This window comes from Diplotaxodon limnothrissa, linkage group LG18 (assembly GCF_057381915.1).
Source record: "Diplotaxodon limnothrissa isolate DT_005_m linkage group LG18, D_limnothrissa_male_GT1.1, whole genome shotgun sequence".
Lineage (NCBI taxonomy): Eukaryota > Metazoa > Chordata > Actinopteri > Cichliformes > Cichlidae > Diplotaxodon > Diplotaxodon limnothrissa.
Window position 1 is genome coordinate 11526515 of NC_140613.1, and position 25011 is coordinate 11551525.

The following is a 25011-nucleotide window of genomic DNA, read 5'->3' on the forward strand; positions in this document are numbered from 1 at the left end:
GCGTCTCAGTAGTGGGAACAATTTTCTTCCTGTTTACTCAAATACAATTCATTCTTAATAATTTCTTCATCAACTAAACAGAGCAACTTTGTTGGGGAAGAACAATCTTTAGTTTATTCCTTCAGCTGATTGAAATAAAAGCAATTTTACCTACAGTGCACGCATCCGAATAAATGAAGAGGACTTGAATGAGCCCAGGCAAATCTAATTTTGATCTGCATGTGTGTATCTGCACCATGAGAGGTGGAAACGTGAATAGCAGGAATAGGCAGCCTTTCTGGAACGTGAATAAACACACAAAATATTTTTGTATTAAACACGCCATCCAGAAGCCACTTAGACTGAGTGCTCCCATAAGTGAGTCCTTCATCAAAAGCCCACATCCTCTTAGGTAGGTACAATTTTCACTTTTTGAATTGGCCCCTTCTGGTGTCATTACTCAATGCACAGAGGCACAAGTCGCTGTTTTCAGGTGCAAACCCTGCCCGTGCGGCAAAACAGTTTTAAACCTGGGGTGAAAATGGATACAGCCTTTTCTTTTAAATTTTGGAAATTACACATTCAGTTTTTAGTGCCAGGGGCTTAATGGTAATGGAAGTGTAGAAATTCATACGTCACTGCATAAAGTTTAAGTTCAAGGAAAGACAGAGAAGTACTAAAACTGCACATTGTGTACTGTACAATTTGCATTGCTGGTACAGTAAACATATCAAGAATACTTTCACCGAGAAGTTTATTTAGAAAGGCCACAGCATACAGTTGGGTTTCACATATATATACAACCCCAACAAAAAAACATTTGTTCAGTCAGAGTGTGATGTCAAAACAAGACAGTATTCTTCCAAATCAACATAAAATAGGATGTGGATGGGATATCTGCCCGCAAAAGCTTCCTACTGTTACAAAATAATATGAAAGATATATCTCCATAAAGCACTGATTTGAAAAACCATCGAGGCAGAGTGACTTCTTTGTAGTTCTGCAGCTCTCTGGAACAGTTTATGTGCAGCTGTATATGTGTGTGTGAGTGTGTTATCTTACTGTTGTCAGCAGTGTGTGCTTGGTAACAGCTAAGACCTGATCAAACAGTGCACATGAAAGAGTCAACACCTCTTTTGGCCTTGGAATAACACACATGCAAACAAAGACAAATAAACAGCGTACACACCCACGCATAAGACCAGTGTGATTACGTGTCTGCAGCACGGCTACCAAACTGTCACCGCTGTGGTGTTCATGTCTCTGTATACTTACATGGCCATTTCAAACTGATCCAGCCACTTCTTCTTCAGCTCTCTGGTCTTAAAAAAGAGTTCAAAGCCCGTGTGCCCCTGCTGGTGTGTCACATAGAACCCGTAGCACCACTGTGGGGTTCAAGAAGAAGGAAATAATCAAATTCACTAGTGTGTTTTGTTTTCTTTTTCTTTCTGATGCAATCTTTCTTCACAGCAAGAACAAACTTTTCATCTATGTCATAAATCCCCAATACCATGACAGGTTGTTGCAATGTAGTTATCCGTTTAACTGTAAATAGTGCATCGTGCTCTGTAATTGGGATGGATGCATTGTCTGAAATACCAGAGAATGACTACTGAGCTACTGGCTGTTAAAACAGCTGAATAAAAACCTTCAGGGAAAATAAAATACACCCAAGTAAACTCTGAGTGACTCCATCCGATGCTGTTGTTTTACTGGCTATCATATATTCCAGTTTGTGAGTTTGTATTCAAGTTAGGAATGCAGATGCCCACACGGTCTTTTGTCAAGCTGAAATTATTGCTACACATACGATAATAATAAAATAGCGCTTCATTTTTGGAAAACATGTTTATAGGCCTTTTTTTCTTTTTTATGAAAAAAACAGGACAATTTTTACATTATTAAATATGAAACTCAAGTCGAGAGACAGTCACCTTAGCTTCAGTTAGTCTACACTCATTTTTTAATTTAGACTATAATTCAATTCAATTTACTTATATGCCATCTGCTGCAACTATAGTTCTGACTATACATTCATACAGTACTTTAGAAACCAATGCAGGCACAGTGACACCGTCTGCACATTGACAGACCTCGGGGGTCCAAACCTGCCCAATAAAGTCCTTGGGGCCCCTCTAGTGAGACCAGTGACACTTGAGTTGTAAGTTACACAAACCCATACAAAGTGGCAATGAAAAACTAAAGACTCATATTGCTGATAAGCTGCAGTGTGAGTTCAATCGATTCAGCTCCCAGTAGTTGCTTCTAAGTGAGGACGATGGGCAGGTCAGACTTTGAGAACTACCCCTTATCTCGCTTTAAAACTAGCTTGTGAAGCTGTTTCACTCAAAAACTACAAATACGTTGGAAATGTGTTGAGGACACTGTGTGCTCACAGTCGTTGGTGATTTCCCTGATCCATTTCTGCACCTACAGAAAATGTCTCTCTTTTCTTTTTTCTATTTTGCCTCTGCAATCAAAGACAACCATGTTTGCACTGTTATAACTATAGCTACATTTATCTATGATTGTACTGCATGTATGTGCCAGTGCAAGTACAAGTGCAATTTTTTTGTTTTCATGAAAAAGCAAAGTCACTTGAGCCAAATGCCCCCCCCCCCCCCCTGTCAAAGTTGCCTGTCCAGTTCATGTGGTCTGTTGCCAAGCTTGCACATGCAAGGAAACCTCCTGCTGTGAAGTGACAGTGCTAACCACTGCAACCAGAAGTGCTACAGACACAGTGCTTCTAGTGTATGTGATAAGTCGATCAGGATTAGCTTCATATCTGCCATACAGACATAAGAGTGGTGCCTGTACTGCAGTATAGGGGAAATAAACCCATTCACCAAAATGCCAAATTCTTCCTTTATTGTTCCATCACACACGAGCCATGTCTAAAGAAAATAAGCACATTAAGAAATGGGTGCTATTCCTCGTCACCAGCATTTATGCCTTGTATCTGACCAAGACAACTAAGGGCTTACTGAATCATGGTAATCTCAAAATATCTAAAATACAGTCTGGGTTTAATTTTATTTAGCATCATTTTGAACCACCTTGTAATTTGTAATCTTGCCAATCACACATTTCTTTTAGTTCAAACAATGACATGACAAGATAGACAAAAAGAGGAAGACCACAGAGAAAGGTTTAGAGAAGCAGTGACAAGAGGACAAGCAGATTGTTGGTATGACAGAAGAGAAGAAGATGATGAAGGTGGAGAAGAAAAAGACAAAGAATGACAAGGCAAAAAGAAATGCAGACACCACTCTTCTAACATAATCAGTCTCCACTGACGTCTTTGTGCCAAGATGGCTGCCACCAGCCTCACAGATCAGTGCATCAAGAGAGCAGCAGCAATAAGATTTTAACACGTGCTCTGCACAGAGAGTACTGAATGACTTAAGCTGTGTTAACATTGAGACAGAGCGTTCTTAGAGAAACTAGAAAGCTTCGGAAAGTCCTAAATTTCAGAACATAACTTCTAGGCCAGAAACCAGCCAGCTATACCAGATCTTGACCACGTCTTCTGAATTTTAAACTGACAACTGTTTGCTTGTTGTCTTCAGAAGCATATTCAATTAATCAGCTATCCTCAAATGCATTTTTTTTTCAACCACTAGCTACTAAATAGCTCCACAGCAGCACTTTCAGTTTAAGTGCCTTGCCCATGGGTCCATTAAGGGACTTTTTAAATCATTTCCCAAACCTCTTGGCTTTTTCAAGTCTAATCTGCTTCAGCTGATTGTATCATATTTAATAACAGGAAAAGTGGTTGGGCTTTACCTGTCTGTGACTGGCTCTGAAAAGTCCTAAGAGTTTCTGAGTGTTAAATCATTGATAACCGTGAGGGTGCTCGGTGGTCACAGCGCTCAATGAAATCTACCAAAAAATGGGCTGTAGCTTTAAATGGCCTCGGAGGATTGCGCACATCCTTCACCTGATATTAATATCGCTGTCTTGTGTGTTCATGGGGGTAGGTACAGAGTATCTCTTTCTCTGACTATTAGCTTTTGGGTGCAAGTCTTGCGACAAAGAAATTCTTACACATGTGTCTGTGTCATTTTGTGCAGCATTAAATAAAGGTCGTATGTGATTGATGGAGCTTTAGGTTGAAAGCGGGATAAAAATGACGGGTAGAAATGTATCCGACCGTGTTAAGAATCATTAAGGGGTTTATGTCACTGCATGTTTCAGACGAGATTTTTAATTCAGAAATATTGAATAATCCTATCTAAAATATACCAATCACTGTCAAACGGAAAATAGACAATAGAGTAAATGAGGATGATAATAGAGTCTCTTTGAGAAAAACCACAGAGCCATTTCATTCTGGCAAGCTGTCACTTTCACATTAGCAATCAGCAGCAGAGTGAGAAGACACCATCTGTGGGCATACATCAACAAGACATCAACAAGTCCACTCCACTACAATACGGCCTGCAAATGTTCCCACAAGCCGAAAGATAGCATCGTGTGTAAACTGTATGCACCTTACGGGCTTCTACATCCGTGTTTGCCAAAAAACAAATAAACGCTACAGCCAAACTGAATGACAACATTCCTTAGTGTATTCATTAGCGTAATTTACAGACAGATAAAGATCCATTTCACAATAAAAGATGACACAATAAAAATACTAATATAGTACACCGTGTCTGACCTTTTTACCCTCTCTGTCAGGCGTGGGGTTGTTTGTGATCTTGAAGTAGTTGAGGTCGAGTATGTCTTTCATCTCATAGTTGTCTCCTCTTCGCTTGCAAACAATGACGGCCACATCAAATAAAAAGATGTGCCTATGAAATAAGAAGACAGAGTGTTACATTGCTTCATTATTAACATGAGTATATATGTCACGTACAGTTGTTGCAAAGTAGGCTTGTTTTTATTGTTGTTACTTTCTTGCCTTAGAGGTTAAGAAAGCTGACACCAGTATTTGGCTTAACTCTGAAGGTAAATATATCAGATACCACAGTTTTAGTCTGACGTTTTCTTGGATGCCTGAAAGTGTTTGTATCCCACAACTTTTGTTGTAGGGTAGGGTTCTTTTTTGTTGCCAACAAAACAAGAACCCTATGACCCCAAGTCAGTAAACTCAATATTGCTGATTCTTTCTTTCTTTTTTTTATTTACAAAAATGAAACCAACTTATTTTCACTCCAAATTCCACATTTTTCTGAAAATTTGAAAACCATTTCATTAAAATTAATTTAACATGCATGTGTTTCCTGTCTGCAATCCTAATTTTCCTTCCCAAACAATGAACTTGGAGGTACAACAACCTGTCCTGTTTCTTCTTGTCAACACTGGAGACTATGCGCACCTCTCCATCTCCCTTTGGCCGGCCGTAGGTGACTAGCGGCGTGTTCTGCAAACAAAACACGAAGGAGGTAAAAACGCTAGACTATACACTTTGGAGATCAAGCAACTCTTAAAATGTCAAGGTTCATCTTTCTCAAGGCTTGAAAAACATACAAGGATCATATCTGATTAATTCAACATTTTGATGCAGAACTGGGACCTACCAACTGGAATCCAAGCGAAAGTTGAATTTAAAGAGTTAAAAAGAAGAGAAAAATAAATGAAGATAGTTTGAGAAAGCAAAAGGTTTTAATCACACCTAACAGCTACTTCAGGAATGCAATATATATTCATAAAAGTACCTAAAAGTATACTAATATGAATCAAATCCCCATAAAATATTAACTTCTGCAAATAAATTTTCACATAATATTCACAATAAGACATCAGGTAGGTTTTTGGACATTCAATTGATTAGATCAGTTGATTCCTGCCACCTGATTCACTGATTAAAGTTCATTCATGTGCAATCAGGTCAAGACAAGGATGAGGGTCTTTGTAATCTGACAAGCTCTCTTGTCTCTGCTGCTGGGTTTCACGACTCTCTGTAACCTCCCTGTTTTTTCTTTGACCAGCTTCTCTCAACTACTGAAACCTTCAGAAATGTAAAAACATAATTTACATTTTAATGTCAGCGGTAATGCTGAACAATAATATAAATATATTTCAGTGGATGCAGCTAAATTGCATTAATTATCCATAATTATGCAGATTACTTTTAAATCATTCTTATCTAAAATGTTTTATTATCCCATCAGACATTTATTATGATTCTGTTTTTAATCACAGTTGAAAAATCTACAAAAAAAAAGAAAAGTTCTTCACATCTCGCACCTAAGAAGAATGACTGAAATATTTAGTAAGCTATTACCCAATACATTTTCTGTGGATAGTCATCACTGCAGCTCTAAATGGTATTATCTTTCTCTAAATCTCTGATATGGTTTAAGGCGGGATTTTTAAGACCTCAAAGATACATAAAATACACTTTTTACCTCTATTATTAGCCGTATATAGTGGCATCTTTTATCATTGTGCATGTTTGAGCTGAATTCTGTTTCGTGGTGGATTCCCTTAGACTACATTAAATTTAGACAAAGACTGGACTTTTTAAGCACTTGCGAAAACTGAATGTCTTCTAAAAGAAAAAACATGTTGCAGTGATATTTTACACTCTTATGTGGTCAATCCTAACAGCTGCTGCTAATTGTTGAAAAAATCTTTATTTTACCAGGTTTTCAATAGACCTCTGGTACTGGTCGATCTCCCTTAGAGTCTCATTATCTCTCTTCACCTCGTTGACGTACTGAGCCAGGTCCTGACAATACAGACCCACACAGACACAAAAACACACATATTATGCTTTGTAAGTTCAGTCTGAAGGAATTTAAACATGTAAAACAAATCGTTTTGTAAAGATAGTATCATGTCTTTTGTGCTACATTTTGGGGGAAATCGCCCATTTAAAATATCTGCATGTTTCAGTGCTGAGAATTAGATGGGGAGACAAAGTGAATGACAATATTCTCCACACCTTTACTTTAAATGGATAAATGCGTGTTTGTATTGTAGTTTCTTTTTCTTGTTTGTTTCTTCAGTCAGAAAAGCCATCATGTCATGTTGTGTGTGTGTGTGTGTGTGTGTGTTTGAGTTTGCTTCCTATTTTTATTTAATAGGTATTGATAGCTGAATGGCACAGACCGTTTGGAATAATCTGCTGAATCAGCCTGCTTTTGCTAACAGTCTAAAATCACTATGATTACGTACCATTTACCATAAGCACTGCACTTACTTTCATGGCATCAAGAGCGATCTTCAGGTTGCTCTTGTCAGCAGCATCCTGAGTGTGTTTGACTAGCTCCTGTTAGAGAGGAAAAGAAAATAAGTGGCAGACTACATCCACTAACAGAACTACAATTGCATAGGCAAGCACATTTAGCATCACTACATGGATTGATTTTATATTAAGGATCACTTTTAAATTGTATGAAAGACAAGATTCATCCTATACCAAATGGGTCCCTTCATATTCAGAGGACAGCTGTTAAAACATCAGGATAGCATCAGGTAATTAGATAATTATACTCTGAAATCAAAATTAAATGAATGAAGAAAGAAAGGGAGGGTTTCTTTCTTCTGCTTTGTTTCATTTTCAGAGTATATGAAAAAAAAAGCTTCTCGGCAAAGGCTGGTTATGGGATTTATCAAAGTATAAATATCATTTGAAGCAAATGAAGTAAGTTTAATTCTCGTCCATGATCTTTCAGAATGAACAATTAGAAATACAATACTGTGCAAATGTCTTGAGTCGTTCCTCATTACTTTATATTTTACATGGAAAGTGGGATAGTGCAGTGATTCGCTGAAATGTGCAAATATTCATGGAAAGTATACAAAGCAAAACAGTTCTAATGAACATGAAATTTTATATTTGGTAAGATCAACTTTATTTTTCAACACAGCCTAAAATCTTGTGGGCAAGCTTCGGCTGCTGCTGCCTTTTGTTCCATTGTATATGAAGTTGAGTCCACACTGCTTCACTAATGTTGAGGTTTGGGCTCTGAGGAAGCCTATAACTGACAATGTTTGTGTGTTTTCGAATCCAGGTATGCTTTTACTGCATTGGTAGTGTGTTTGGGATCATTTTTATGCTGTTGCAGTTGCTTTTCAAATGGTATTGCATCTCTCAGGTGTTGTGTCAGGTCTTTGTTGACTGTCAGATACTTTTCAACGACTAAAAATACTTTTTATGCCTAAACCTTGGCATTTTGGGGAAATTCGGGAAGAAATTATGTGGTCTAAGGCGTTTGGAAAGAAAAGCGTCTAGACTTCCAAGAAGCTTCTTCAGTTCTAAGGTCAAATTTTGGAGAGTCCCAGACTTAAGCCCTGTGGGAGTGTTCCCCCAAGAGGGACAATGGACCCCTAGTGATCCTCTAACCTAATCACACGAACCAAGGTGTGAAAACAGGTGTAGGTCACAATCAGCCAAGGTTTCGGGTGAACTCATTGTGAAACCTAGCCCCATGCTATCATGTGATTTCCTGAGGTCAGAAGGCCCAGGATGTGAGTGGGTGTTAAGGTGTCTGGGATCCTACACAGACAAGAAATCGCGTGCTTCTGCAACAAGCTGCAAGTAACAAAGTGCCTAAATACACTGTTTAAAATAGGTTCTTTGCTAAGTTGCCTGTTATGTGTAGACACAACATTGACTCATCTGATGAGTTGGCCAAGAAAAATAAATAAATAAATTTTTAAAATGGTCAGGTACAAGGACTGGATGCAAAATGAGTGAAAAAGCAGCCAATGTCCAAAGATAAATGAGGAAGGAAAATATAAAGACTTGAGGAGTGGCTCAAGACTTTTGCACACTATCTAAATATCAGTAATGTAAAGATAAAGATAATTAATTCCATAATATATTCATAAAATCCATTATATAGGTAAATTTGAAAGTGTACATCCATCCATTCATTCGCTTCCACTTGTCCTCTTTCAGTGTCGCGGGGGAGGGGGAGCCTATCCCAGCTGTCTTATGGCGAGAGGCAGGGTACACCCTGGACAGGTCACAAGTCTGTCACAGGTCGCAAGTCTAGCACATAGACACAGACAACTCTTCGCACTCACTCATAAAACAGTTTTAAATTTTAAAGTTCTTCTGTTCTTCAAGCTTGAAGTATAAAGATGAATACACGCATGGTTTTTCTCTTCCTAGATGCAATAAACAAAACTCATATGAATACACGGCACTGCTGACATTCAAATACTATTGAATGTCAGCAGTTAAAGTGCAGGAAGAAAAAGATGTCACACGCACACACACACACACACACACACACACACACACACACACACACACACACACACACACACACACACACAGAAACATCTATTTCTTTAATCACATGGATTAAACAACTGTTAAGCAATAAAGAAAACATGCAACAATTCTAGACCACAGTGAATTGTTTCCACAGCAAATAAGACTACGTACTTGAACAGAAAACGTGTTTGCTAGCATTGTGCTTCATTTTCTGCTGACATTTTATTTTTAATTCTAGACAGATGCTGCTAGTTAAAAATACAGCCGCCGATACTCTGTTTGCTGTGTGTGTTTGATGTTCGTGGCAGAAAAACTGCGTTAGCAAGATTTAATCATTATTACAGCATTATGTATATTATATGTGCTTAATATTAAAAGTGGTAGAATGACTTTCGGTGTGACTAGCTCTGTGGTAACGTTACACAATAAGAGATTGACTATTGTTCAAACTGGTGTGTCTGCGCCGTGTATGGCACAATGCTCTTTCCTAACTGTGCTGTAACCTCTTTCACTTAATTTCCACCTCGCCACTTCTTTTCCCCTTTCATTCTTTTTTGTCCCTCCATCACACAGTTTCTCCTCAGGGGTGTCTGTGAACTCCCAGGATCAACACCATTCACCATGGAGGGCTTTACCTTCCACAACAATTTTTTTTAAAAGCTCTCTAGGCAAAGCCCTCATCTATCCTGCCAGCTGTAGTCTGACCTCGGATTCATACTGAGCTGGGGAGATGGTGTCATACAGTAAATCAGTATGCAGTGAAATCTGTGGGAATCTAACAAGCTTGAAGTCTGGAATCCAGTATGTGAATGAATACTTTATGTACAACCGTCCTGCAAAATGTGTAACAAATCTACATAAATTCTGAGAATGATTTAAAACAATCTTGGTTCAGTTAATTTTGGAGGAAAAAGGAGAATATATCAAAATGCACTAACATAATGAACTAAATAATAACCTAGACTTTTTTTGAGTGTGGATCTTCTGGGATATCAAAGGGAGAGAACAATGAATCAAATTTGTGGAGGATGTCGCCCTCAAGTGGTCACTGACATGCTACAAGGTAGTTGGAGCAACTAACATAAAGTTGACAAAAGCCCTTTTCGCTCTGAAGTGATTAAAACTTGCACCAAATGTAAAAAAAAATTTTTAGTATTAAATAAACATCAAACTTTTTATGGATTTTTCTAGGGCACACATAGAAAAACCAAACAACATCTGGAAATTCTGGATGTTCGTTCCTCCCATAGCAACAAGTAACCGTGCAAGCACCCCAGCAAGAAGCTTGGTTGCAACTGACAACTATTTTTATGACCAGTTGATGAATGCTTTAGTATTTAAAATATTTGCAAATGATGAGAAAATTGGAACAACCCTATTTTTTTCAATTTGACATTTTTGCTTTCTTTTCTGGGATCAATCAACTAATTTTTCGCTACACATAAACATAAATTATTCCACTGAAATTGCTCAGTATAAATGTAGATGTATATAAAGTGATAAGTGAGTCATAGATATTAAAATAATACCAAATACTTGTTAACCCAAAGAAAAAGTGACAAAGCCACAAAGACTTTTCTGTCACATGTTATTTTTATGCTACTGCGTGAGTCAAACATCTCTACCTGCAAAAGGAGATGATACTTTAGGACTCTCTGCATTGGGACAACCAGCAGGTCCCTCAGTGTAAACTTCCCATTGTTGGCCCTTTTGGAGCACTCCTGGAACAAAAATGTAGTAACTGAACAGTACGACCTAGAATGCATCAAATACATTCACTTTAAGTGTCCTGTTGATGTAACTCTGACTGGCAGTAAGAATGACAACATATATATTTTAAATTCTAGTATCATTGTTGTTAAAGCTGAAGCAAAGGAAGCGCATAATGCATTATCTAAAGACGTGTAAGTGTAGTGAAAACAGTATACACTAGAGGTCACTGAAAGCTTGATCTGTATATCGGTGGTCATTGCATGTTATAGACAGGCCCGCTTCTTCTAATGTCTCACCTCCAGCTTCAGACGGACATCCTCCTTCTCTTTGCAAATGAGGTCTAAAACGGCGATGGCAATTTCCACTCGACTGCAGTATATTCCATAAATGAGCAATCTATAAAAATTCAATGGAAATGAGGTCATGATGAGTGGTGACTAGCAGGAAGGGACATTGGGTGTGCACGGAGGGCCACACATGTTGTTAAGGATCATTTCTCAAACAGCTGTATATACTCTGAACCTTTCTGAAACACACCTGTACAAAGTTTAAGGACTTAAAATGTGTGGGCTTAAAGAATGATTTTTACACAACACTGACAGCTTTAATATAAATTTTGCAGATAGCAATCAATGAAAATTAAATTACTACAAAAATCAGCACTTCTGTAGTTGCATATTTCCACAAGCGAAAGTTCAACTCAAATAACTGAGACTTTTCTTTTTTGTTACATGCAACATGTTCATAATTCCTCACATACCTCTCTTTGTAGCTGATAAAAATCTGGTAGAGATTTAAGGCATTTTTGTTTAAGATGGAATCCTGCACTTCAGCCATCAGGCTCTTGTGAAGTCTAACCAAGTCCTGCATCAGAGAAAGAAGCCGTCAGTATCTGAACAGAAAAGTGTATCTTTCAATTGTGTGTGGCTAGCGTGACTTACTGGAATGTTTACAAAAACTTTGTCTATTTCAGAAGTAGAGAAGAATTTCTTCAGTGGGTTCAGGAAATACTGGAGACAGAAGCATTGAAAACCTAAATGAAACTGAATTCAGCTCCTCTTCTTAGGCCATTTTACTTATTTACTGTACAGCTGGAAACTACAAACAGCGTGAAAGTGAATTTGTAAATAATTTATAACTCATACTGAAACCATTTACACACGTCACATAGGATGTTTGACAGCAAACAAATTAGGGAATTGGCAACTGGGGATTTCCCCAAAATTCCCCATAAAAACCCCAATATTGTGCTCCGTGTGTTGTATAAAATTATAACAATTACAGCATTTACTGTCACTGAGATTAGATTTAGCATTATGATGCAGTAAATCCATCATTTGTTAGTTCAAAAGAGGAAAAACAAGAGTTCAGTACCTTCTCAATTGACTCGAGGGTTTCCGTGTATTTCTCCTCTGTCTGTTTAATCTCTGTAAGGCAGCAGCTTCGGATATCAACCTCTGCTTGCTTCTAGAAAGACAGATATCTTAGAAACTGTTGCTTGAATGTTTAAAAGAAAAGAAAATCTTTTTGTTATTTCTATCTGCAGACAGGAAAGCAATGTTTTAACAGCCACCAAACAGAGAGTAAGGTGCAGCAGGTGGCAAGTGAATAGATGAAGAGAACAGAATTAGGTCCCTTCAAACCAAAATTTACTAAAATACTTTTAAAACTATCAAGAAATCGGAAGAATCTGCCTTTGATATGCTTTAAATTTTAGGATTAATTAGGAGGATTTTTCAATTTGCAAGTATAACCCATATAAAATGTTTCAATAGTTAGATTTATTCTATTCTTTATTCTAAGTAGTAGGATTTAAATAACAGACTAGTAAGGTATCTCACCTTATTTTATAATGTAATTTAGTCATTCATGTGTGTGTACATGTTTAGACATCTTTGTGAGGACAGAAAATTGTCATGCTTCTTTACTTGTGGGGCCCCACACTCACTTATGGGGACAAAATGCCCGTCCTCACGAGTTCGAAGGCATTTTTGAGGCTCAAAATGTGGTTTCAGTGTCAGGGTTACAATTAGGTTGTGGTTAGTACTTATGGTTAGCAGGTTAGTACTTTTTTTCACAGGACTTACAATCCCATGAAATTTTTCTACGTGACTCTATAGAGATTAGGGGCTGCAGAGGGACTACTATAACATATATGTCTCTTAACTCATTATATATTAGTATATGACTGGAACATTTTTTTACACTGTGGAAGTGTAAGTTATTTAAATTATGAGTCTTGCTCAGTAAAGATGTTGCAATGCTGAGTTTTAGAGGATTATCCTGCACCGGGTAAGAAGCTGCACTAAACTTTTAGTAATTAGGATTTTGTGGATTTTGTTTCCAACAACGCCCACCAACTATTCGACATGTGAGTTAAAGGTATTCAGTGTTTTGTGTGGTGTTTGAGGGGTGTGTGTGTGAGCGCTGACTAATTGTGGTACCAGTGGGGGAAGCTGCTCCGTTCTCATGAGGTCTTCATAGATCTCGCCACCAGCATAATCGTCTTCTAGGCCATAGACCGCTGCATACAAGTCATCTTCGTCCTCAGGAACATTCTCACTATGACATACACAAAAAAAAAAAAAAACACCACTGAAATCTGCTGATTATCAGTTAATTTTTGCATTCACAAGAGATGCAAGAAGTAACCTTTGTTACACCGGTTGAGTAACTCAGCATTAAATAACAATCACTGCGTTTAACATTCAGGAATTATGTATTTCCAAAAGGAATGATTCACAGAAATGAAAATTCTGGAGATTATTAAAAGCCTTATTTGCTACGAGCGTAATGCAAAAATTGCTCTATACACCTGTGATTACTCTTCTCTGTCGATCAATCACATTGTCAGCAGCACCCATCCAGATCCCTGATGTGGGTGTGCAAGCACTCAGCAAAAACATGTAGAATTACTCATTCATTTCCTCTGACAGTAACATCGAAACGGAGCCAAGCCAGTTAACAAAACATGTGGGTGTCCAGACCCCAGGAGAGCATGGATGATGAGCAGAGCTGGTTCTGCTACTGAGTGAAATAATCACGTTCTATCAACACTAGTAATGGGCCCACAGAGAGAAGCTTCATACATACTCAATCATGTCTTCCAGATTGTTGTAAATGTCCTCGTTTTGTAGGCTCTCGTCCGTTGGAAATGGCCTGGAAGTGACAGTAAAGTAGTATAAGCTTCAGTATTTAACAGAATAAATGCTCCAGTCGGGGGGAAAAGCACTGCTGAGTAACTTAGGACAAGAAAATAACTTTTGATAAATCAGCATGTATTTAGATATCAAGAGCAGTCTAATAGAAAAAGATGGAAACTTATAAAACCAAGCGTACTTTGTTCAAAAGAGGAAGACTTGCAATTGTTTAAAATATATTTTACACTAAAAAATGATTAATGATCACTTGTTAGAACTGCTGAACTGATCGTTGAGATCAACAGTATCTATTCTTAACTACTTTGCAGCCTGTGCTTCATTTCTGTTTTTGACATATTGATTTTGTATACTTACTCAACAATTATATCTTGTCTTTTAATTTAATACCACTGCTGTTTGCACAGTCAAGTATAAATAGAAACATTTTTAATCATTAACTAAAACAGCTGTTAAAGATGGAAATTAGACATAGCTATAAATGTGCCTGCAGTGTGGGTAAGGTGAGAAGGAGGAGGAGATAAGATATAAGTGAAAGGAAAGTTCACATGGTTAGATGACCTTTTTTCCCTAGAAATAACACTTAGAAGCAATTTACTGAAAACTTGATGACTTACTTGAATCCTGCTTGCTGAGCAACTGTCGTGTGAGAAAGCTTGGACAGAGTGTCCATAACCTGGAGAAACAAAATGTGAAATTACATTTGTTGGTTTGGTATAGAGAGACAGAAAGAGAGGACTGACTGAAGAGAGAGAGAGATATATATATACATGTTTAATAATGCAAATATATGACACTTATTGTGATTCCCAGTTTCAGAATTAAATCGGATTCACTGAGTTAAGCTTTCAATTTAAGCTTTAATTATCATATGAAAGTCAGATTTAAAGCTCTGATAGATTTCCTGCTTAATAACAATACCAGCTTGCAGGGTTAACAAGCCAAATCGAAACAAATATGGGTGCTTCACATAATTAATTACTTTTATCCAAATGTTCCAGCGTGGAAACAAGATGTATCAGGGTCTAATCGCAAGCAACACTGTGTACTTCAACCAAGACAGAGGAGCTGTCACAAAAACATACAATTAAATAACTAGCCTTCTTTTACTAAATTATGTATGGATGTGTTCCCATAGCAACATAAAGGGGCAAAATGTAGCTTTTAAGAAAACACTGAGCCCATGCATTTCTTATATAACAAATATTAAGGACGAATGGGCAGTTGCCGGGTTATTCTGTGAAGGAAGACTCACACACTAAGCTGAATGCACAACTTGAGGGGTTTGTCCCAAAGAAAAAAAAAATTGCCACTGTTTGGAAACATTTTTGGCTTTAGTAAAGAAAACAAACAAAAGGAAGACAACAAAAAATGGTTTCTGCTATCGAAGGTAATTCCACCATTTATTTATTTATGAACAAAGCAGGACAGCAATACCACAAAGGTAATACTACTAACCTGTTACAACACTTGGAGCACAATTTTAATAGCTGATTATATTTATAGTACAAACCTAGTGAACTATGAGTTTAGGTTATGTCGCCCTGGAGCTTACTCAGTCAATGTCTTGGGTGTGTCATTAATCACAATCTTTAATGAAGGAGCATTTTTGATGAGTTTTCCACTTGCAATTAATACGCATACAAATCTATCCCATCCCTAAAATCTATCTTTTGACATGAACGCAGCAAAGACCAACGCACAAACAAAAAGAAAGAGGCCACATGGAATTGCACAATAGATCATGTTATGACCATGTGAACAAACCTCACTTGCCCACAAGTAAAAGTTTACACTAAAACCACCAGTAAATAGCTGTAAGCCAAACTCACTGACCACTTTTAATGATGTAATGGTGTGAAGCACTGAGCATCATTTAAACGCCACATCTGTCCATCGCTTTATGTGTTTCTTGAATGCGACAGTGAGTTGTCTGCACTCAAATAGCCTACAGTTACCAGCTCTCAGTGCAATAGCGCATCTTTGGGAACTGCGGTGAAACAGAAAATTCACATTATGGATGTGCAGCTGACAAACGTGCAGCAACTCTGTGATGCTATCACGCCAAGGCTTTCCAAAATTTATGACGAATGTTGAACATGTCATCAAGAATTAAGGCAGTTCTTAAGATAAAGTCAGACCCCACCACGTACTAGCAAGGCAGTCGTTAACGTATACGTGGCAGTTACAACAGTTTCCTTCACCAAAATAAAAGTTAGCTTCATTCAATTAGATTTTTTTATTTCAATTCACACAATTATGTCGGGAAACTTCATTAAAGGTCCCTGTTAGTCAATATTAAGAAAGAAAACCCAGAGTGAAAAAGCACTTGGTGAGAACAGGTGGAAAAAGCTGCCTTGTGATAGGAATCAGTAAAATTATCAACTATTAGACTCTTCTATATGGCTGAAAGGAGAACAAACCCGCAAAAGTTAAGAAACGAGTCCCTACTAGTTAAACACCACATGATAGTAGCAAAATGTGTCAGCGCATGACACATGACAGATACACACGACACAGACGCAGCTGTTCCGAGCTGTCAGATTCACTGTTTCTTTGATTTTCATTTCTTTCTCAATTCCATCTTCTGTGGTTGTTAAATTATCTCACATCATAAAGTGAGAATTTTTTGTAACAGTTTACTCTCTAATAGCAGTCTCTGTGCACAGAAGCATTGCGCAAACTACAAGTTATTCTTTGCCTATATTTAAAAAATTTTGTATTTATTTATTTACTTTATGTGTTTTAATGTGTATCGTGAATAAAATTCAAATTATGAATGCAAAGAGGGAAAGGCCGACAGTGACAGGGAGATGAATTCTCTGGAAGGAACGTTAAACTCACACCATGTGTTACACTTTGTAATGTTCCATAAAATAGTCAAATGTGTGTCAAATTAGTACAAATGTTGTTACACTGACACCTCAAACAGTGCGTACCTGTAAGGGTGTGTGCAGAATTGCATTAAATCACTTTTGAGTTATGTGTTAACTACAGAAATACATGATCACCCTGCACATGACAAGGACATAAATACAGGTAATTCGCAGCTTTTCATCCTTAACATAAAAATGTAAACTCCTAATAATATTAATGCATGTGCAACATTGTTATCAGAAAAGTATTTGTCATATTTACTCAGAAAAAGGATTGGAAACATCACTTTAAAAAAAATCACTTAAAACTGTGTAATTATATTTTTTTAAGAGGACCTGTAAAGATCAGTTCATGGACACTGATCATTATTTCTTTCCGCTGAGGTACTTGATCATTATGAGATGATTAATTTCTTAAACTTGCTGTAGTTAGTGTCAATATATAGTCTTGCCAAAGCTTACAGTGCTGTCAGAAGTCTCTACAAGTGAAACATTGCAATGTAATGCAATGTCCCAATTACGACAGAAAAGTAAAATAAATACCAGTTATCTCATTCACATCATAGTTTCTCTCTATGATAAATTATCCAGTGACAAAGCTGCAAAGTTCGCAAAGTTACATTTTTGGATTTGCAGCTAAGATAGTTATTTGGGTTAGATATAGCACCCTTTGAATCTTGAGTTTATCTCCCCTTCCTGTGTGAATAAGTCCTGTGGCTTTGGCTAAACCCAGGTGTGCTTATGACTTGAAAAGAGGCCTGTTTGTAAAGTGTACCCAGCTTTAAAAGTGCAACATTGTGATGTTTGCAGCACTGGAAATGTTTTGTTTGTTTGTTTGTTTCCCCTGCATCACTGTTTGCACTTAAAAAAATTAGATGCCATAGTGCAGCATAACGTTCCACAATGCAAACAATTATATTGATCTCTGTGAAATTTCTTCGAAAATCTAAGACCACTGATGTAAATGTAACCCTGCTCCTGCACACTTTGTCCACATCATAGCTGGTTTACTTCTAGTGATAGTGATAGCTACTGAATACAAGATTGAAAATCTAAAGAAACATATTAAAGCCAAACTGTTTTTAGATGGATTCAGTGTAACTTGCACAAGAAAGGAGAAAGCTCTCTTGTGAATACATGAAATGAACAATCTAACACTGGTTTAAATCACATTCATTTAGTGAAGTGTAAATCCTTCTAGGCTGTCTTTTTTAAAAAACAAGTTGTTCTCACACCTGACATGTCTGAAAGCCATTTGGCTGAAGCTACATGTGAGTTGAGAAGCAAAGCCACAAGCTAAGCTGAAGACCAACCGCCTTGGTTAGTGTGGCCTATTTACGATGTCTATCGTAAATCCCCGGAGCACTGTGAAAAAGACAGAGAGCTGTAGCATCGGATAAGAAATCAAATGTTCATGTTTGCCACTCTGCAGGTGCAATGCAGTCACTTCTCTGTGAAACTTGTTCTAATTTTAGCAAGTACAAATAAATTCATCACACATTCTGCCCTGTGTTGTTTTTGAGTCCCCGAAATAAAATAGACGGTCCATCAAACTTCTGTAAATGCTCTCTTGTTTATGCAACTGCACAAAAGTAAAAAGATTGAAACTTCATAAAGGAGAAGCAACTTAGCAGTGAGGTGATTATTTGCCTCCTTACACTGGGTTTCAGTCCATTTCAGGATCCATTTAAAAAGTCTATTTCTTGTTTTTAAGACTTTCGATGGATTAGCACCACCTTCTATTATAGATCTTTTGAAAATCCACATACCAGAGATCTATGAGCCAAATGCTCTTGATATCTTCCTAGATCCAGGCTTGAAAGCAGAAGTAACAGAGCCTTTTCAGCAGGGCCCTCTAATCTTTGGAACAACCTGTTTTCACATAAGATCTGCCCAGTTTGAAACTCTTAAATCATTTAAAAACTCCTTTACACACACACACACACACACACACACACACACACACACACACACACACACACACACACACACACACACACATATATATGGAGAGAGAGAGAGAGAGAGAGAGAGAGAGAGAGGGGGGGGGAGAGAGAGAGAATAAACTTTGACTTTACTTGACTAGTGCAGCTGACAATGATCATTTTTCATTATTATTAACACAGAAATAACGGCACTAAATATAAAGGTGAAACTTTACATGGTGTGATGGTACTAATGGACCATACAGTGATAATCTCTACATGACAGATTTTCAGTTTGGTTAAAGGAATAGATTGACATTTCAGGAAATACATATATTTGCAATAATCAAGGTTGGGCAAGAAGATTGATACCACTGTCTAGTTTGAATGCTAAATATTAGCTTGACCCAGAAATAGGAACAGGCAGTGTGACAGTGTAGCTCTATCCAAAGGAAAAGCATGTTAAAAGACATGTTAATTTCATCGTTTTGGCAATATATATATGAAATTCATATTTCTTTTGTTTTGTGAAATTCTGTGCTGAGACAGACACCGAAGTTTAAAATGATAATTTTCCTGGTAGCAGACGGAGATTCTGATATTTCTTTCTACTTCTTTCTTTTATTTTCCAAGTTATTTGTTCAATATTTAACAGCAGAGAAACAAATACATTTTTTGGTATATTTGCAGATTATTCTGTGCAGAATTAACGTGTTACTTAATTAATTAATTAATTACTAATGGTCACTTTAATGGTCAATTTGTAAATATATTCAGTTGTTTAAATAATAATCAAGCTGTTCCCGTCTATCACACTGTACAAAATATACATTTTTTTTATTAGCTTAAAGTCCATCAACTTTCTGAGAATGCTCTGATATTTATTTAGCCACCCCAAGGATGATTCTACGAAGATACAGCCAGAAAGAGAATGTAGTGTCGTTAACACAAATTATAATCAGGAACACATTATTGTTGAGAGTTTTTTGAGGCTTTTGGTAATTGTCAGACTTTATGGGTTATGCAAATGTAACATTTCAGAAGGGGCTACTTTAGTTTTTACCAACACTAATGTGAGCTTTGCAGAGTTAAGCATCAAAGCACACATTTAAAACGGTATTTTCGCATTCTTCAGTGTGTGATGGTACCAACTGATCACACAGTGATAATCTGTGCATGAAGGTTGCATTTCGCAAGTTAAGGTAAGAAGACCGACAGCGCTCATATTTCTAAACGCTAAATATTAGCTTAGCGCAGAACAGTGAAACAGATCGCTTGATGTAACGTCCACCTACCTACACTTAATTAATTAAATTAATAAATGTTTTATTTGTTTTTTATTAAATGATGGGCAGATATGGACATTTAAGTTTAAAACAACAATTCCCCGACAAGAATTCCAGTTATCCATATGCTATCAGCGTATTTCTTTCATAACAAAAACCTGAATGGTTTAAATCGTTTTGTGTTTTTCACACAATTTTCAAAAAATTTGCAATTGCAAAATTGATGTTTTGCAACAGATAAACACTGAAAACTGATATCGCTGAATACGATCCTGTTCGCCGATATGCCGATACCACTCAACAACACTGACACTGGCCAGAAATGAGACTGTTAACACTTTATTTTCATTTCTACAAAGATTTGAATGTAAAATATATCTGTCAAAAAGCTCAAATAATAATGTTTAGAATGTATAATAATGTATAGATACAGCAGTTCTGGGGTAGGCAGGTAAGGAATACACCATGCATAAATACGTAACATGATAATTATTTATAGTGGTAGGGAATTTTACTGACGTCTTTCGATGTTTTTAGCTTAAGCCAAACTAACAGGTTGCTAATAATATGATTATATTTTATGTGCTGACATGTGTTATCAATGTTCTTATCTTACTCTCAGGAAGAAAGTGTGAAGTTATTTCCCAAAAAGAAAAACTGCATGAACTTCGCACAAAAATAATGTTGTTTTGTGAAAATATTAATAGTAGTTTATACTGAAGGAAGAAATAAACACAATTCTTGCCCCTCTGCTTTATCTCTCTAGCCTTCAGCCTTCTACGTGCAGTCAGTTTGACTCCCTGCAGTGAAGCCTGTAGTAACTCAGCTGAGAAATGTAGGTTACAGAGCTCTCATTAGATATTCAGTGGACTAATACTCAGTCCACAGGCAGAGCTGGCACAACTCGACCCCAAGTGGATTACACTGGTTGAGATTTGAGATGTTCCTTTTTTGGATTTTTCTGTAAAAAAAAGAAGAGATTGAGCATTTCTTCTTTAGACATACAGCCCTTCATGGAGCCAATCCAACCCAACTGCTTAACCTACAGTCACCCGTATTTCTAACTGCCAATAAAAAAAAGCAATGATCTGGTGCAATCTTTATCCTCCAGAGGCTTGTTTGTTTGATGGACAACCCTTGAACATGGCTGAGATTATGCAGCCCGGCTTGGATGTAGTGTACATATTTGCAAGCCCTACCTCCCCTGTGGGATTATCAGCAGCCAGATTAACTAGAAGCTTCTTTAGAGCACAAAACACTGAACTGAAAGAAAAGAGAGCCTGAATGAGAAATTACACACACAGCTTGGTATGCACTCTCATAGTTCATGTATAACCACTTCCATTCTACAGAGGGAGGTGAATTCACTATTGCAATCATATATAGTATGCCTAAGTTATGATGTATATAAGATATATGGTATTACTTTACCAAACTAAACTCATGAGATACCGTATACATTATTTAGACACGATAAGCATTCAGGCAAAACAACTAAATGTAAAAGAAATGTAAAAAGAGACAAACAAGCCTATTTAAGCTTCAATAGACTGGCGAACTGGCCCAGGTCTGCCCTGCCTCTTGCCCCATGTCATGTCAAATAGGCTCCGGCCTTTCTGGAACAGTGAAATGGATAATGAGTTAAGAAAACGCATGGATGGATAGCACAATCTTATGTACTTCAGAGGTAAAAAAAAAAAACTCAGATAAAATACATTCAGCATAGATTAATACATATGCTCCAATAGTTTTATTTTAAAAAAAACAACTATAATTTTCTTCAAGCCTCTCAGTGCTTAGACAACTCATAATGCCCCCAGGTAAAATGGTGTACTTAAATAGAGAAATGTGGGAGTAAGGCTCCTCAGAGTAAGTGTGCTTTCCGTGGCGAAGTTAAATTAGGCTCCTGTGCTTTAAGCGACAGTCCGCTGAGTGGCTGCACAGAGCGCACTACAAACCCACTGACCTGGTAACGCTGTGTACACACACTGAAAACAGGTCCCACAATAACACAGCAATAAAAAGAAGTCAGCCAATCCCTTCAAAAAGCTAGGGTAGGCAAACAGCGAACGCTTTCAGACTCACACACAGAGAAGAAGCACACGTACACTATGCTTCCATCATACCTCAGACTTGTATTTTAAAGAGTTGGCAGGATTTATAGATCAATTAGGACAGAAAAACAGAGCAGGTGTGGCATCACTTACACCAAAAGTCAGCTACGAAGACAATAATGCAGTGAAACATCACAAGCGTATTGCTTGTTTTGAAAACGTTATCATCTGTTCAAGCTGTTTTGTAAAACACTGGAAAAATTATTTTGTCAATTAATTGTTCTTTGACTCTTTCTTTAAAAAAAGAGATCCGTTACAGAAAATTCTCTTTTTAGACTTTTTACATAATGATTTTCTTTTTTTAGATGGATAATGTCTAAGTTTGGACAAAATCTATCATAACACTTACTCTGAACTATTACTTATGTCTAATATCTGAGCAATGGAGAAAAACTGTAAACTGGTTAACTGAGACAGACAATCTGCACAGTTATTATTACCAGTTCAAATGTAATAGTGCTGTGACATGTAATGTATTCACTCAAACTAATTTACAGACTTTTATAAATGATTCTAATAACTGTATGAAAGGCGAGAAGAATGTCATGATACATGAAATTACTGGGCTGTTTCATAGTGCAATGTTAGAAAATCATAATGACAGAAATGGGTGCTACCTTTCCAAAGTCTCGGACATCGAAGAGATCAAAGGCTTCAAATAAGTCACTCTTCTTCATCCCAAACACATCACAGCAAGAGGCCAGAAATGTCCGGATGTTTTTCAAGCACAGGAACTGCAAAGGGCAGAAACAGACTGTTATATAACATAAAAAGTTGTATGTAGATAGATTTCATTTTACATTGTTTACATTTTTTGTAACTAGTTTTTGTTTAAATACATATGTGAAAACATAAAAAGTTGTTTTTAAGGTTATCTCAACCCGAACTCAGTACAAATTACAGGTTTCAAGAGGGTTTTATCTCCACAAGATTTTTAACACTCATCATAGCGAAAAACTAACACCAAAGTACAGTAATCTGACTTTTTTTTAAATAAACAATTTTACTTGGAATTATTTTGAAGAAACGGATCTTATGTTCCGAAACTGCTAACAGCACTGTTTGCGTTTTTTCCTAGAATAACAGTCGTGCTGTTTCTGAAAATACCTGTCGCTGTTGAATTAGTTACGTGGGATCTCATTTAATCTAGAGCTAGCAGACAAAAATTAAGTCAAATAAAAACTAAACTACCAACATGAGTAGATACCACAGTAACATTAAAAGTGTACTTTCCGTTGTTTGGAAAATAAAAACAAAGTCTTTAACCTCCTTTGTAATGTAAATCAAGTTTAATTTACAGCATAATTTAAAGCACCAAGAATTTAAAGTCCCTTTTCTAAACATAAAAGTAAACTACAGCCCCTACAAACTGAAAATGAAAAATGAAAGTTTTATACTGTGAAATGAAACCCCCAACTATGTTCTCTGTTGGTGTCACTTCCTATTAGGATCTTTGTGTTAGTGGGAAGACAGCAGCCAACAGGAACATTGGACATAAAGTTATGGTTTAGAATTCAAGATACTCGTCTTTGTCTAGTTTGAGCCACTTCAGTTAAAAAGAAAACGTATACAGCACTGTTAGATCGCCTCAGTTCATTTTTCCTGTCAAACACATTGCTGAGAAATGGCTGATTTAGAAACTGAATATTTAATAACTTAAGCAGTAAGTAAGGGAATTCTTGAGAACAGATAGGCTTCTTTTTATCACATCAGCTCATCATGGAGACGCCTGTAATCACTCCGCCGCCCCCAGGGGCCCTGTTTGTCTACGGAGGAAGTGCAAGAACATGATGGCTTTGCACCACCAACAGCCTCATGCTTTTGAACACAGTCACAGCCCTGGTGCACATTCTTTTATTCACATTTAGAGTAACACCCAGAATCTCTGGCTCCACGATAATAAAAATACTTTTTTAAACACCTTTTAAGTTTATTATTTTTCATTTTTCATTTTCAGTTAATAGTGGCCTGTTTGTGATTTGTTTAGCTAAGTTTACTTCCTGTTATATTTAAACTAGACTACTTTAAAAAGCTTTTACTTTGTATAACTTTGGAAGCAAATAAGAGAGGCAGTGGGTATTTGCGTATCCAATGCGTATTTGTTCATATTTGTTCATGACTGACATAGTCAAAATGGTTATGTGAATTGTTATTTGAATTTGTACCAAAACTCAGCATACAACACGGGTCTTGGGTGTAACCTTTCATCAGTGTACACTTTAGTCGTGTTCACCAGTGCCCTTGTTTCTTTTTTCGAAGATAGCCCATCAGTAGATGAGAATGAAAGAGCCATTTAAAACATGGAGCCCACTGACACACATGCCTTTTGCAACCATTGCCAAGTGGCCTACAGCTACAGGCTATGTCCATCCATTGTTTGGCCTGTTATGCCCTGGGTTTGCTTTAACTCTCTTTTAAAAAATATTAAAGAAAAGCACATAGGCACTGGTGAAGCAGATAGTGCAAAGCATAGCACATGTGCATAGTACAGTTTGTGAGACAGAGCCCAATCACTCATGCAGATCTATCACTACAAAAAAAATATCATCATGATGATCATATCATGGTGACAGCTCATTTCAACCAAACTGTATATAATTTGCTTTTAGTGCCTAACTATTTGATGTCAGCTAACAAATCATAAAATGTATTTATGTTCGTGTGTGTGTGTGTGTGTGTGTGTGTGTGTGTGTGTGTGTGTGTGTGTGTGTGTGTGTGTGTGTGTGTGTGTGTGTGTGTGTGTGCATCAAGTCACTGTCCTTTTATGGTGTATTATTAA

General features: G+C 37.1%; 1 protein-coding gene across 4 annotated transcripts in view; it reads right to left on the reverse strand.

The window, feature by feature from the left end:
• LOC146613152 (guanine nucleotide exchange factor VAV3-like) overlaps positions 1–25011 on the reverse strand; it is a 47919-nt gene that overhangs the window by 21471 nt on the left and 1437 nt on the right. For all 4 annotated transcript variants that reach the window (XM_085376994.1, XM_085376993.1, XM_085376991.1 and 1 more), the window contains exons 2-15: positions 22850–22966; positions 14649–14707; positions 13967–14032; positions 13318–13435; positions 12248–12340; positions 11815–11883; positions 11634–11737; positions 11170–11269; positions 10786–10881; positions 7133–7201; positions 6572–6658; positions 5262–5347; positions 4643–4775; positions 1255–1364 (exon numbers count right to left, since the gene is read on the reverse strand). In XM_085376994.1, coding sequence (XP_085233120.1) covers positions 1255–1364; positions 4643–4775; positions 5262–5347; positions 6572–6658; positions 7133–7201; positions 10786–10881; positions 11170–11269; positions 11634–11737; positions 11815–11883; positions 12248–12340; positions 13318–13435; positions 13967–14032; positions 14649–14707; positions 22850–22966 — 1307 coding nt within the window. The remainder of the gene's footprint in view (positions 1–1254; positions 1365–4642; positions 4776–5261; positions 5348–6571; positions 6659–7132; positions 7202–10785; positions 10882–11169; positions 11270–11633; positions 11738–11814; positions 11884–12247; positions 12341–13317; positions 13436–13966; positions 14033–14648; positions 14708–22849; positions 22967–25011) is intronic.